This window comes from Tribolium castaneum, chromosome 4 (assembly GCF_031307605.1).
Source record: "Tribolium castaneum strain GA2 chromosome 4, icTriCast1.1, whole genome shotgun sequence".
Classification (NCBI taxonomy): domain Eukaryota; kingdom Metazoa; phylum Arthropoda; class Insecta; order Coleoptera; family Tenebrionidae; genus Tribolium; species Tribolium castaneum.
This window is the reverse complement of record NC_087397.1, coordinates 21,958,101-21,972,019: the sequence shown is the minus strand read 5'-3', so window position 1 is coordinate 21,972,019 and position 13,919 is coordinate 21,958,101. Positions and strand designations below refer to the sequence as shown.

Below are 13,919 nucleotides of genomic sequence, written 5' to 3'. Positions count from 1 at the left end.
TGTAAGATAACTATGTTATAATTTCTATAACATTTTGAAATACGATTAAGTATTATTATTGTTATTATTATTACAATCAACATCTGTGCATAAAATTGTGTTATTGGAGTTTATCTAATTTTTTTAGTGGGCGGTGCTTATTTTTAATGACTTTAGGTGTGCATCTTTCATGATTTGAAAATATACAGTCAGTATTATTGTAGTTATTGTCAAAAGTCAAACATTTACTTCGGAAAAGCAAAAAAAATTCTGTCTGTACGTGTGATCCTTTTATATGAGTGAATATTTCATCCGAGTGTGACACATTTTTAAGACACAAAATAAATAAGACTTTCTTTGTGCGTAGTGTGTTGGTGTATGTATACGTAATAGGGAATTTACGCCTCAGTGATGCCGTGGTGGGTGTTAAAAAAGCGTAGGTAGAACCCTTCATCCATCAAAAATAGATGTGCAAGTTATCCGGATACATACGTGAACGTTTATTTATTCATCATTTACTTTCAAGCTTCTCGAGTTTAAGATTCCAACTTAAATCTTTGGAACGTTTTAATTTAATTTTTAAAATAAATGAACAAAGTTAAAACTACGTGTCTGCTAAAAATGCTGCATTCACAATACTTAACGTATAGCTCAATTTATTATATATTTGATGGCATTGGCAACTTATTTTACCTGTTTTATGTTTTAACGGAAATTGAAAACATGGCTCGTTCTATACCAGTAGGTTCTTATAAAATTTCCTACGATGAAAAATAAGCGAGATAATCGCTTGAAAAGAATGAAATCATGACATCAGACCGGTCTCTCATCATGGAATCCTCTTGTCACTGAACATTTTTACACATCTTCCTCAAAATTAACTAATAATTCAACTAATTTCTATTTTTACTTTATTTTTACCATGTTTTTTAATTTTTTTGTTATTGTTATTATTTGTTAACGAACGCTCTGTACTTAATCTTAAGTTTTTTAAGTTTTCCGTATTCAAATTTTGTCTTTTTTGTACATTTGTTTTGTTTGTAATAAATGTTCGTATTAATAAAAAAGTTTTAATCGTAATTCAAAGAAACAAGGAAACATTAGAAGAAAATGTATTTTATTATACAAGACGATAAACCTTGATTGTCCACAATACAAAACTTTATTCCATCCCGCATTATTTCTGTTAAATGAACTACTGAGTTATTTTGATTAATAATTATAAACGTAAAAAAACAACAACAAAAATATAAAAAACGGAAAAACAACAATGATTGTAAACTTTGTAAACTCTCGACCATAAAATTTCATTTTACCATGAAGTAATCAGTGGATAAAACCGCTTATGATGGAATAACCAGATCATGATTTAATCTTACCCCAACAAAAATTAAGCCACCTTTCGAAATTACAGTATTAAAAGCTTCTGGAATTGATAAAATTCATAATAATTATACAGTGTGCTCAAAAACTGGCGCACCAACTCAATGGTGTATGGTAGAGAACTGGTTACATATAAAGGTAAAAATAGTAAAAAAATTCTTTGTATTAAAGTTATTGATAAATAACTAATTTTAGATAAATGATATGTGGCAACGTTGTCTAACAGTCATGATCGCAATTGAATTTGAGCAACAATAAAGATAAATTATTTTTGAAACGGTTTCCTAGGAAATAATTCCCAGTGTTGGCACATCTACACATTGTGATTTTTTGGATGAATTTTAATTTTTTAAATTAAAAAAACTGCTAAAATCTGATAGTAAATTTAAAAATAATTATTCATCGTTTTGTTACGGAAAAATTACCTGGTGTGAAACATAAAAACACAAAAAAATAATGAAAACTAAAAAAGTTAACACAATAAGTTTGTAGCTCCAAATTTTTCCAACAATTTTCCCGTAATCTGCACTTGCTTCTCAATAACGTGGTGCGCCAGTTTTTAAGCACCCGGTATTATTACTTTTATAGTAATTTAATAATTTTCTTGCAAACCCGCAGCATTTTTCTAAAAATGCTATAATGCTTTTATTGATTTAAAAAAAGCTTATGATTTTCTTCTTCATTCTTAATTAATTAAAATTTTAATAAGACTTTAACATAAAATACATCCAAAATTTTGCAACAACGCATTTGCATTTTTCGGAGTGAAATGGAGCACAAATTGAGAGTTTCTGGTGGGTTTTTTAGCGTGTCGCTGGGATTAAGTTTAATTTGTGCTTTATTTTTCACTCCAAAAAATATAAATGCGCTGTTAGAAATCTACTATGAACTCTTAAAAAAATAGAAGTTTGAACTTTTTAAAGCAAATCCAACTCAAAATAAAAGTTAACTACGAGTATAGGTACACTTTTAAATATTTTGAATTCCTCCGGTTATAGTTTCAATTTAATAAAAGATTTGTAACTAAACTGAAATTAACTAATCAGAAACCATGTCAAATAATAATATAAATAAATAATAATAATAAATAAATACGAAAAAAATGTCTTGTACATAAAGATGGATAAATAATGGAAAATTCCAACAATTAATAAAACAAATGAGAAAATGTAAATGTTAATAATGGCGACTTGTAAAAATATTTAAGTTTTAAATAAATAAAATAAAATATTACTTAGAGATATTAACGTTAAACTAGTTCATAGTTTAAAAAACAATTACATTTAAATGATCTAGTAAAGGCAATAAAAATACCAATTTTTTCAGTTTTTGTTTGGAATTATTAAATGAACGATAATAATCTAACATTATGACAATAATCTGACATTATTTAAATTGACTATTTATTAAATTTGTCAAAAAATTTACAGCTGACTTTGAAGCTTAAACTGATATTTGAAATGTTTTTTTAACAAAATATAAAGGTGCAGTGTTTACACGACACGTTCAAAAACAACGGTTCTTTCGTTTTTGACGTCGACAGTGGCGTGTGTAAAAATTTAATTGCATTTTTTATGATAATAATCCTTCCGTACCTTAATCCTTCCAAATACATGGTGAATTTTCACAAAGTGTACGGTATTTTTTGTCAATACGGTTATATTTTTGGATCAGTCTGTAGTTAGAACTAAATACATTGGAGCACTGTCTTCGATTCTCCGTCACTGGATAAAGGGTGCGTTGCTATGAAACCCATAGACTTTTTAGAACGTTGACGAAACTGTCAGTTTTCCATTTACACAGACAGTCATACCGTACGGGCAAAACCGTGGAAAAAGAACGACATCTAACTGCACTTTTAAATAATTCTGAAGCATAGACAGATCGACCTATAACACACGCCAACGTGATTTGTAGTGTTTACAATATTCTTGTCATTTTTTGTTTATTTGTTGATGCTGATTACAAATCCATTACTCGTTTTTTTGTATCACAAAAAGTTTCTAAAAAATCTACATAGAAGTAACTTTTACTTATTCCAAAAACTTAAATAAAACCATTCGGCTTTTGCTTTTTTCTGTAAGTTTTGACACCTCTTCTCAAAGATGTGTTTACAACAACAAACTTCCATGCGCAACCCTGTGGAATATGAATATATAGGATGTTCTGTCTAAACCCCGCATTAGAAGTATTTGTAGTTCTAATGATGATAGTCAACTGAAAATTTGTATACGACTATAATCTCTTAGGTCCTGTTTAATGAAAATATTTTCAAGATGGTGACACTTCCGGTTATACCGGAAGTCGCTATCAACTTTCTTATTTTAAATGGAAGACTATATTTTTTAATGCGTTTTTGGATTACTAGAGTTATTTTAAGGTAGTTTTTGTAAGCTTTTCCTATATCAAAATTTAGCCGTTTACGAAATATTTAGGATTTTATGTTTTTTTTTTGGATTTGCACCTTTCCGTTCAAAAATCGCTAATTCTGACATTTTTGAAAAAAAAAAATTGAGAAAAAAAGAGAAAGCCTACATCTTTCCCTAAGTGTTTTTAGATTTCTAAAAAAAGATAACAAACCTCAAATTTTTCAAGTTAAGTTTGTAGAACTGTAAGCATTCATAACAATTTTTTTTACAAATAAAGTTTTATTTTACTGAATGGTAAAGAATTTAATTCTGCATCGATTTGTATTAACATTTCCCATATTTATGTTTAATCATTTTCAAGTTTTTGTTGACATTGAGAAATTCATTATCCATAGGTGTTTCTCATACGTTGCCATGGAAACGACAACTAATAGCTGCGGTTAGTAAGAATTTTTTTTACAATGTCAAAAATCAGGTAGGTATAAGGAATCCTAATACAGATCGATGCAGAAAAAAATTCTCTTCTATCAAGTATAATAAAAATTGGGACATCCTTTTTAAAAAATTAAGTTATGGGTACTTATAATTGTCCATACTTGATTATAAAATTTTTGAATTTATTAACTTTTTCCCAATTTTGAACACATTAAAGAACAGATATGGCCTTTCACTTTTAATTCTCCAAATATGATTTTGACTAAAACTAAGCAAGTTACCGATTTTTTAAGTGATAGGCGCAAATCCAAAAATTTTCAAAAATCCTAAATATCTCAAAAACAGTCAAACTTGGGTATAGGGAAAGCTAATACAAACTCCCTTAAAGTAACTCAAGTAATCCAAAAACGCAGTGGAAAACATAACTTTCCGTTTAAAATAAGAAAGTTGATAGCGACTTCCGGTATAACCGAAAGTGCCGCCATCTTGAAAATATTTTCATTGAGCAGAACCTAAGAGATTATAGTTGTATACAAATTTTCAGATGATTATCATCATTAGAACCACAGTCGGAGACTTTTTTATTTGGACATAAAAAAACATACAAAAACTCAAATTTATATTTTCATTGTGCATAACTTAAGGAATTTTAACTGAGTATCAACTTTCAGATGAATATCTAATGTGGCGTTTAGACGGAACAGTCTGTATAATAAATAAGCTTTTGTCTTGTTGGAGATCAATATTTGACATTAAAATTAGTGCGTAATTTTTAAAGTTATTAACGTAGTTAAAAACGTCAAGTTCTTTGGTTTTCGCTTAATAAAGTAAAAACGAGAATTACAAACTTCCGTTTCATTCCAATAATTCAAAAATGACGCAATCAACCTCTTATCTATTATAATAATTTATTATATTAAGATCCCCATGGTGGAGAAACGGACAGCCTCCTGTCATTTATTCTACTACTCAAAAAAACTCACATGTCTATTTGAAGCGTTTTATTAACTACTACTTTTACAAATTATTTCATGACTCTTCAAACTTTCCATTGTGCAATTTCTTGAGGTACTCTTGACGACAAGACAAATTATCTGCAGGACGTTCAACAGCTTGATAATGTGGATCCTTAAAGAACAATCGTTTTGCTTTAAAATAATTCTAAAACCAAATGTTTCAATCAAACACAATAATATTGCTGCTTAATGTACTACAGTGTGATCCAACATAAAGCGATGATAACATCCACTAGGTACCACAATTAAATCACCAGAAACCACTTCAACTCTTATCCATTCGTCATTGTTATCCCGTATGTCGTAATAACCACACCCTTCAAGAACAAAGCGACTTTCCTCATCCTCATGAAGATGCTCTTTGTAAAACTCCACCAAATCACCTTCAGCTGGCGTTTCGAAAATATCTTCGTACGTGTAGCCTTTCTCTTCCTTCAATTTTTCCAAGGAACCGTCTGTTTCACACGTATCAACATTTAACTATAAATAATTAAACAGTTTCTTTAATTGTAATATAACACCTACCGCATAATGTTCAACACCAGTTATACGGTAAAGGTCTTCCAAAGTGATAAACTTTGGGGGCAACCTTTGATGTTCATCCCTCGGATTATCCAATCCATCGCCTTCTATATACCACGCACGTACCATCGTCTCGACGTTTTGTTGAAAAACTGAGTTAAAATAACGTGCTTTGTTTTATTAGTATTCATAAATCCATCGTGCTGATGTAAGAGTTTATGTTTGTTTGCTTTTAAGCACATTTAATAGAGCTAATAAAGTGGCAAATGATAACGGCCTCCAAAAGGGTTACAAAATCATTGTTCTCAATGCAGCACTCATTAAAACTACTGTGTGCCGATAAGTAATAAATCTTGCTTAATTCACTTTATCGGTTTTTTCTATGAAGTTATTTACTTGAAAATTACTTTAAATAAACCATTTTACACTTAAATATGTGTAGAAACCGGATTTAAAATTTTTATCCACAATCATATTATTATTGGAGTTTTATCCACACTTATGAAGCAAATAAAGTGCATTATTCACTTGTGGAATCTCTATATATATATATATATATATATATATATATATATATATATATATATATATATATATTGCTTTTCCTGACTAACCTATCAACGCACAGCCTAGACGGCTCAGGATAGAAACCTGAAATTTTCACAGTAGATAGCTATTGTAACGTAGGGGTGTACTAAGAAAGGATTTTTGAAAAATCACCCCCTAAGAGGGTTAAATAGAGTGTTAAAGTTTGAATAAAAATCCGTCATTTTTTAAGTTATATCTTTGAAAATTAGTATTTGGGCTTTGGGTTAAAAATAAAGAAAGACGTGTTTCAGGATTTTTGGAAAATCAACCCCTAAAGGGGTAAAATGGGGAGTTGAATTTAGAATTAGAGTTTAGAGAATTCGTCATTTTTAGACGTCCATTGAACTTATGTCCGTGAAAATTAGTATACTAAACTTGCTAAATTTGATTCAAGGAGCAGTTGAAAATATCCAAATCACGAGGAAATTCCCTGTCCACCACTCTAGCCTATAAGACTATAAGGCGTATTTAAACCATAATTTGTCCTGTGAGTGCAGTCTATTAAAAGTTCTAAACATCGAGTTGGGTATTGTGGGACTCTGTACTTAATAAGATTACATAAATCAGGAGAATCTATTAAATTATTCAATATTTTATAGCCAAAAATAATTAACATATTATTACGTCTAGTAGCTAGCTAACAAGTGTTCAATAATTGTTCTGGTCGTGGTTTGCTGTGGTTTTCTCTTTTTAGCATGAACGTAGGTTGCGTGATAAGTTCATATGGTTTGCTGTCAACTGTTTAAATGTTGTCTTATTTTTGCATTTAAAAGTTTTTGATAAAAATCACATTGCAAATCATAATAATTGAATGTAGACGTTCAAGAATTTACTTTGCAAGCATTATTTGAGTTGAACGTGTGAATTTTTGTCCGCATTTTTGGTCTGACACTGACAGCTGTCATCTGTCATTGTTATGTAATTTTAATCGAGACATACGTTTTTTGTGACAATTGCCACACATAGGCGATCTGACCAGAACAATTATTGAACACTTGTTACTAATAGAGTGAGGCATATGTTAATTGATTTTTGTCAATGTTTAATTTAAAAAGTAAAAAGTTGACAAATTTTTTCTGTACCCTCTCAGTTATGACCTATATCGCTTGCGTAGAATGGACTTCAGATTATGGAACAGTATTCTAAAACAGGTCTTATGAGACAACAGTAATGTTTAATTAGCGCCAGTATATTTTTAAAGTCTTTGCATTGACGCTTGATAAATCCCAATAATCTATGAGATTTGCTCACAATGTAGTCAATGTGTTCCCTAAACGTTAACGTTGAGCTAAAAATTACTCCTAAGTCAGTTATTATGTTCACTCTCTCTACTGATTTACCATTAATGGAATAATTATTTAAAACAGGATATTTCTTGATAGCATTGATGGCAGTTTTTTTTACATTATTAGCGAACAGTAAGTACTTGGTTTGGATTAAGCTTCTAGCCAGGTCATCGATAAATAAAAGAAAAAGAATAGGCCCAATGTGGCTCCCTTGAGGGACACTGATTTTGACGTATTGTTTACGATCCCAGAGATAGGAAGTTAACCATGTTAAGACATTAACACTGATGCCATATAAACTAAGTTTAGCTAATAACAAATTTATATCAACTCTATCAAATGCCTTACTGAAGTCTGTATATACTTGGGCTCCTTTTTCTATAGATTCCATAATGTTATGTTTTGTACATTACTCGAAAGGTGTTCGAAAGGGTCACATATCAGGGCTGGTAGAAAAGCCTCTAAAGGTTCGTATTTGATTAAATTATGCACTTGAAACAGGTGCCGATTGACAGTGACAGTTCTCTCAGATAATTGTCAAAAAACTAGGTTGTCAACATTATCCAACTAAATTACCCTAGTTTTTAGTGTAATTATTATAGCACTCCGTTGGATATTACGATTCGCAAATCGCGTATTGTAATGACCTCAATACGAAACCGAAGTAGAAAAAGTAACTTTATTTCACGTTTGCCATAGCAACTAGTAATTATGACTACCAGACAAAGCCAGCGAATATTTTTAATTTAACTTCGATTAATTCCATTTTGTTAATGTGGTGCTTGTGGAGAAAACGTTGATAAATTTGTTACTAATTACTAATAGCATCATCAATTTTAAAGTAAATGCTCAATGAAAAAACCATTTGCTTTATTTTAATCACTTTGATTTGAAAAAAACCTCGACCTCAAAGCAAACAGTCGCTAAAAAATGCCTTTACTTTTAGTAAAAGCTTATAGTATGTACTTCCATTGTTACTCAATACAAAATTTACTCACATTTAGTCATACTGCCCATTGTCATGCGAATTTTTAAAAAATTGTTAAATTTTCCGGATTTAATTAAAAGAAAACAAAAAGTCTCGCTTCTCCAATTTTTCAATATGTTATAGACCAAGGTCTTGTAATGTGCTCCCATAAATATGAAGATTATTGCTGCATGCAATCCAAACGGCGGGACCGTCACATACAGGGTGACTCATTGTTACGGGCGTGCTCAATTGCACCTACACTGTCAAAGATATCGAAATGAATTAAATGGCACTGCAAATGGGAGATCAAAGTGCACGTTTTAAAATTATTTTGCCCTTTACAGGGTGTTTCATTTTTACAGTGCAGCTTTTAACATAGTACCCACTGTATATTTGTACATATTAAAATTTGCATTTCCTTTGGCTTTATAAATAAGTTTAGTTCTTGCAATTTGCTTTAACCATTCAAAAGTTATTTAATTTTTTCTACAATTTACTGCGTATAGAGGCACATAATTAAAAAATCACAGTGCGCTTGGGTTTCAAGATATTGAGTTGGGATTTTGTCTGTGTACAAACAACTGTCGGGGGTATTTTTCGGCGACAAGACTGTCCATTTGCATAGTAACACTACCATGCTGTGATACATTCATTTTGGTAAAGTTTGAAGGACCATAACTTGATTGTTTCAAAGAGTGCCCTTTGTATTTTATTACTGAGTATTATTCAGCATCTCGTTTTACATCTTTTTCACCTCTTAAATTTGTTTCCAAAAGTTGATAGTTTCGGAGATAACTCGGTTTTTCTGGAAAATGTACATAAAATCTCTTGGATACCAACTTGTGCTATGTAAAACAATACATTCTTACACAACAACATCAGACTGGCGTTTTTTGTGAAAAATGAATTTTTCATGTAAATTGCATACACATTTCATCGAGATATAAATTTTAATTTTGATAAGAAATCATTAAATGTAAATAAAAAAACGACAGCACTACTAGAGAAAATATGCAAGAAAGAATTAAAAAAGCTTTTTGTAGAATTGATGATGTCACATTAGAAGCAGTGAATTTTTAAAAACAATTGACCAATGTATTACTTTATTGCTTAAGAATGTCGTCATTTTAAACAGTTTTGTAACTGCAAGTAATATGTTACCGCAGTTGATTTTTTTTATTTCCTTATTTGTCCATTGTCATTTTTGTTTAATAATTTCTTATTAAAATTATGACTAGATGAGATTTCTAGGTATGCATTCTATGCGAAAAATTCATTTTCACAATAAAATCAGAACGTGACGTACTATAAATGCCATTTTGACATTAATATGTTTTTCATAGCACAATCCATTAGTATCTAAGAGATTTGTGTGTATTTTTCAGAAAAACCGAATTATCTCCTTAACTATCAACTTTTGAAAAAAACTAAAGAGTTAGAAAAGATGTAAGATGAGACGCTGAATAATAATTAGTAATAAAACACTAGTAATAATATATTAGTAGTAATAGTAATAGTAATAATAAAATAAGAGCGGTATTAAAATAAAATAATTAAAATGAAATTTATTAATATAATTATTATTAATAATACTGCATACATTATTACTAGAATTCTTATTAAAAGCCGATTTTAACTTTCTAATGGTGTGTGCTTATTGTATCAGTTTGGTAGCAAGTGGTTAATCTTAGACAATTTTTTGCTTAAAATCATGTAAATAGTTTATAGACCGTAATTATCAATGTACAAACGATTCTTAGCTTTAAAACAACAAAACTTTTCTAAAACCAAATGAAAACTTTTATTATAATTTTATTGTTATTTATTATTATTATTACATCTATTAATATTACTATTATTATTAGTAGTATTTTTATTATTTTTACTACTATTATTACTATTATTATTATTAAATACCGATCATAATTTTCTTATAGTAAATATTTATATACCAGCTTAGCCGAAAGTGCTTAACATTAGACAATTTCTTGCATAAAAACTAGAAAATGACTTACTTTGACTGAGAACCCAGTTTATAAATGATCATTTTCATAGAAATGAAAAAACGTTTATATAACACATAAAACAAGGTTTATTCTTCTTCAGAAAAATTAAGCTCTAGTTTTAAAAACAATATATTATAATAATGATAATTATTGTTTTTTCTAATATTATTATTTTTATAAAAATTGTAATAATTATTAATGTTTTTATTACTTTTACTTCTATTATTACTATTATTATTATCAAATACCGGTCATTGCATTCCTATACTGAATGTTTATATACCAATTTAGAGAAAAGTGCTTAACATTAAACAATTTTTTGCTTAAAAACTATAAAATGGCTTACACTGCCTAAAAACACAGGTCATAGATGATCTTTTCCATAGAAATGAGAAAACACTCATGTAACGAACAAAACAAGCTTCATTCTTGCTTAGAAAAACTAAGTTTCTATTAAGAAGGAAATTTAATAATAAAAGTATTATTATTATTTATTATTATTATTATTATTATTATTATTATTATTATTATTATATTATAGGGTGCTATTTAAAAAAATCAAGTTAGGGTCCTTCAAAGTTTACCAAAATTAATGTGTCACAGCAAGGTGATGCAACAATGCAAATGTATGGTCTTGTCACCGAAAGATACCTCCTCAGACATTTGTTAACGTACTGACAAAGTCCCAGCTTGATATCCCAAAAACCAAGGGCACTGCGATTTTTTAATACTGTGCAGAATTGTAAAAAAATTTAATAATTTCTAAACGGTTAAAGTAAATTGCAAACACTAAATTGATTTATGCAGCCTAAAAAGTGCAAATTTAAATATGTATAAATATGCATAAAAAACTGTGTTAAAGGCTGCAATGTGAAAATGGAACAGCCTGTATAAAGCAAAATAGTTTTAGAAAGTGCACTTTGACTTCTCATTTGCAGTGCCATTTGATTCACTTCGATATCTTTGTCAGTGCAGGAGCAATCGAGCAAGCCCATCTCAATGACTCGCCCTGTATTTTTAAAACTAACTTTTCCGATTTTTTAATATGTTGTAGAGCAAGGTCTTGTAATGTTCTCCTATAAAAATAAAGCTTATTGCTTATTGCAAAATTAATTAAATCTCACCTTATTGTACAAGCTTTGAAAATTTTGAAAAACGGCAATCAACCCAGTTGGTCATGTGTGTGAATGACATTCGTATTTCATAATATTTTTGATGTTACTTTTATTCGTCAAAATATGTTTCAACTAGTTGTATTTATTGCGACATGTTTAATTGGCGTGCATGGAAAAGAAGAATTTGATCCAAAGAAAGTAGATTATTGCAAACTTTCTTGTGAAAAGAACAAGCATTCAGCTTGCGATTGTAGACTAATACAAGATCGTCAAGAAATAGGTATTGATGAGTATGTTGAATTTCGGCAAGTGATGTTAGACATTCACAACGAATTGAGAAATAAAGTCGCTTCTGGAAAAGAAACTCGAGCTACATTGCCTACAGCCTCCAACATGATGGCCATGAGTTACAGTTTAGAACTGGAGTACATATCTCGATGTTATATGAGAAATGCTTATACTGGAATTCCTGCTAAATGCAGAACGACAAGCGATGGCCGGAGTACAGGACAGGTGACCGGTGGAGTCCCAGGAAATAATAGTGGTGGTCATTACTTTTGGATACCGCAGACGTTTAATGACATGTAAGTTTGAAAAAAAAACTATCGCAGTCTTATGACGATTGTCTATTCCACCACTACCATTGACATTACACAGACATTTTTTCAACTCTGAACTTGGGATAAAATAGTACGGTTTTAAGCGTTATACCGTCTCGGTGGCCAATCGCTAAAATTCAGCCAATTCAGACAATTGCACTCTTAACAGATGAAGAAACTGACTAAAATTTTCCAAAAACCATGAAAAAAATTTTAATTTACGCTTTGTCCTGTACTTTTCAAGACTCTGCAAGTACGATAAATATACAAAAAAATGTTAGGAAGACGTTTGTAGAAAACTAAATTTTCTTTAAAAAAATCCACATGACCATATCTCTATCGTCAAAAGTTTAGGTACTAAGAACGTTCAAAGATGCTGAATCGACGGATTAGTTTCATTTTACCGGTGGTCAAATAACAAAAAAATTGGTTAGTCTTAAGCTGTAGAAGACAGACTTTATTTAACTTTTATTTAACTTTTATTTAACTTGCTTTGTTGTCTGTCTGTCCGTTTCATATTTTTAGAGCAAAATTTGAAAGGGTTTCCGTTGTCCCAATAAATTGAAATTTTGCATATTTACTTAATCTGCGTTAAATACCCCATAAAGGGGTTAAATGACGTTTTGACATTTTAGGTTATTGTTTACAAATGGGTTTTCGATGTGTACATACCGTAACCTATTCGGAAATAAAATTAACTAGACGCCCTCTGGTGATGACTTTTGAACTATGTCGAAAACAGTAAAGAAATTTTCGTAATTCCACATTTAACTGACGTTTAATGAATTGTTTAACAATTTTGCGTGTATAGTGTTAATTACTTACAATAGAAAGAATTACTTTAAAAGTACGTGGTGGTAAATATTAGCGTTGACTTTGGTTCTGTAGTTTTTCGTTGTATAAAGTGTTTATTGTTGGAACTTGAAGGTGGATAAAAAGTGAAAAATATTTAAATTTTGATTACAAAGTGTTATCAAACAGTTGTCTAGTTAAAGATTATAAGTAATGGATCACAGCGAACACAAAGTTTGGCTCAAGAAACCAATAAATTAGTGAAGTGTTATGAATTTTAGGTTAGAATTTTCCACTGAAAAAATCATGAAATGCTGCGGTAAATCTACAAAACTACAATAAAGATTAACAACTGCTGATACATTTAAACGTAAATTATGCCAAAAGGTAGGCTTTTCAATGTCTTTGTAATAATTTTCCAATAAAGAAAGTGAACCAAACAGTCATTCGTTATTCGTGTTTTCCTCGTCATCTCTCATTTGTCAACATAAGTTTCTTGCATCAAAGATGCAATAATCATTCCGCATAGGCAATGTAATAATTGTGAAGCCCCAAAATTCGTACAACGCTCAAAACATCCGAATAAACATTTTCCCGCCATTTATGGTTACTGTTTTCGATCTAGCTCAGTGGCGCCCCCAACGGTAATTTTACTTCCGAATACAATATTAACGGTATGTTGATCATGTTACACCTAATCATTTAATCATTACGTTTCATTATGAGCAAATGTCGCTAATTTTTTTAAATTCATTTATCTTGTACGATAGAGTATAGATACAGAACACAGGTTAGGATATTTTCTTAATGCTAACAGCTGTTTTCACAAACCACTAAACATAAGTTTCCACAAATCAGC

At 30.0% G+C, this 13,919-nt stretch overlaps 1 protein-coding gene across 1 annotated transcript; it reads right to left on the bottom strand.

Moving 5' to 3' along the window:
* Positions 1 to 5,152: 5,152 nt before the first annotated feature.
* On the bottom strand, positions 5,153 to 5,885 carry LOC658756 (acireductone dioxygenase). The gene is made up of 3 exons (XM_965118.5): positions 5,708 to 5,885; positions 5,381 to 5,662; positions 5,153 to 5,327 (listed from the first exon to the last, which is right to left on the bottom strand). The coding sequence occupies exons 1-3, from the start codon at positions 5,831 to 5,833 to the stop codon at positions 5,196 to 5,198; spliced, it is 540 nt and encodes a 179-aa protein (XP_970211.2). The 5' UTR covers positions 5,834 to 5,885; the 3' UTR covers positions 5,153 to 5,195.
* Positions 5,886 to 13,919: the final 8,034 nt, after the last annotated feature.

Bases quoted from the DNA above. Each gene is read 5' to 3' on its own strand.
- LOC658756 (XM_965118.5), bottom strand. From the start codon at position 5,833: ATGGTACGTGCGTGGTATATAGAAGGCGATGGATTGGATAATCCGAGG. The intron at 5,663-5,707 runs GTAGGTGTTATA...AATTATTTATAG, and splicing joins CTGGTGTTGAACATTATGCG to TTAAATGTTGATACGTGTGA. The intron at 5,328-5,380 runs GTAGTACATTAA...ATTTGGTTTTAG, and splicing joins GCTTTATGTTGGATCACACT to AATTATTTTAAAGCAAAACG.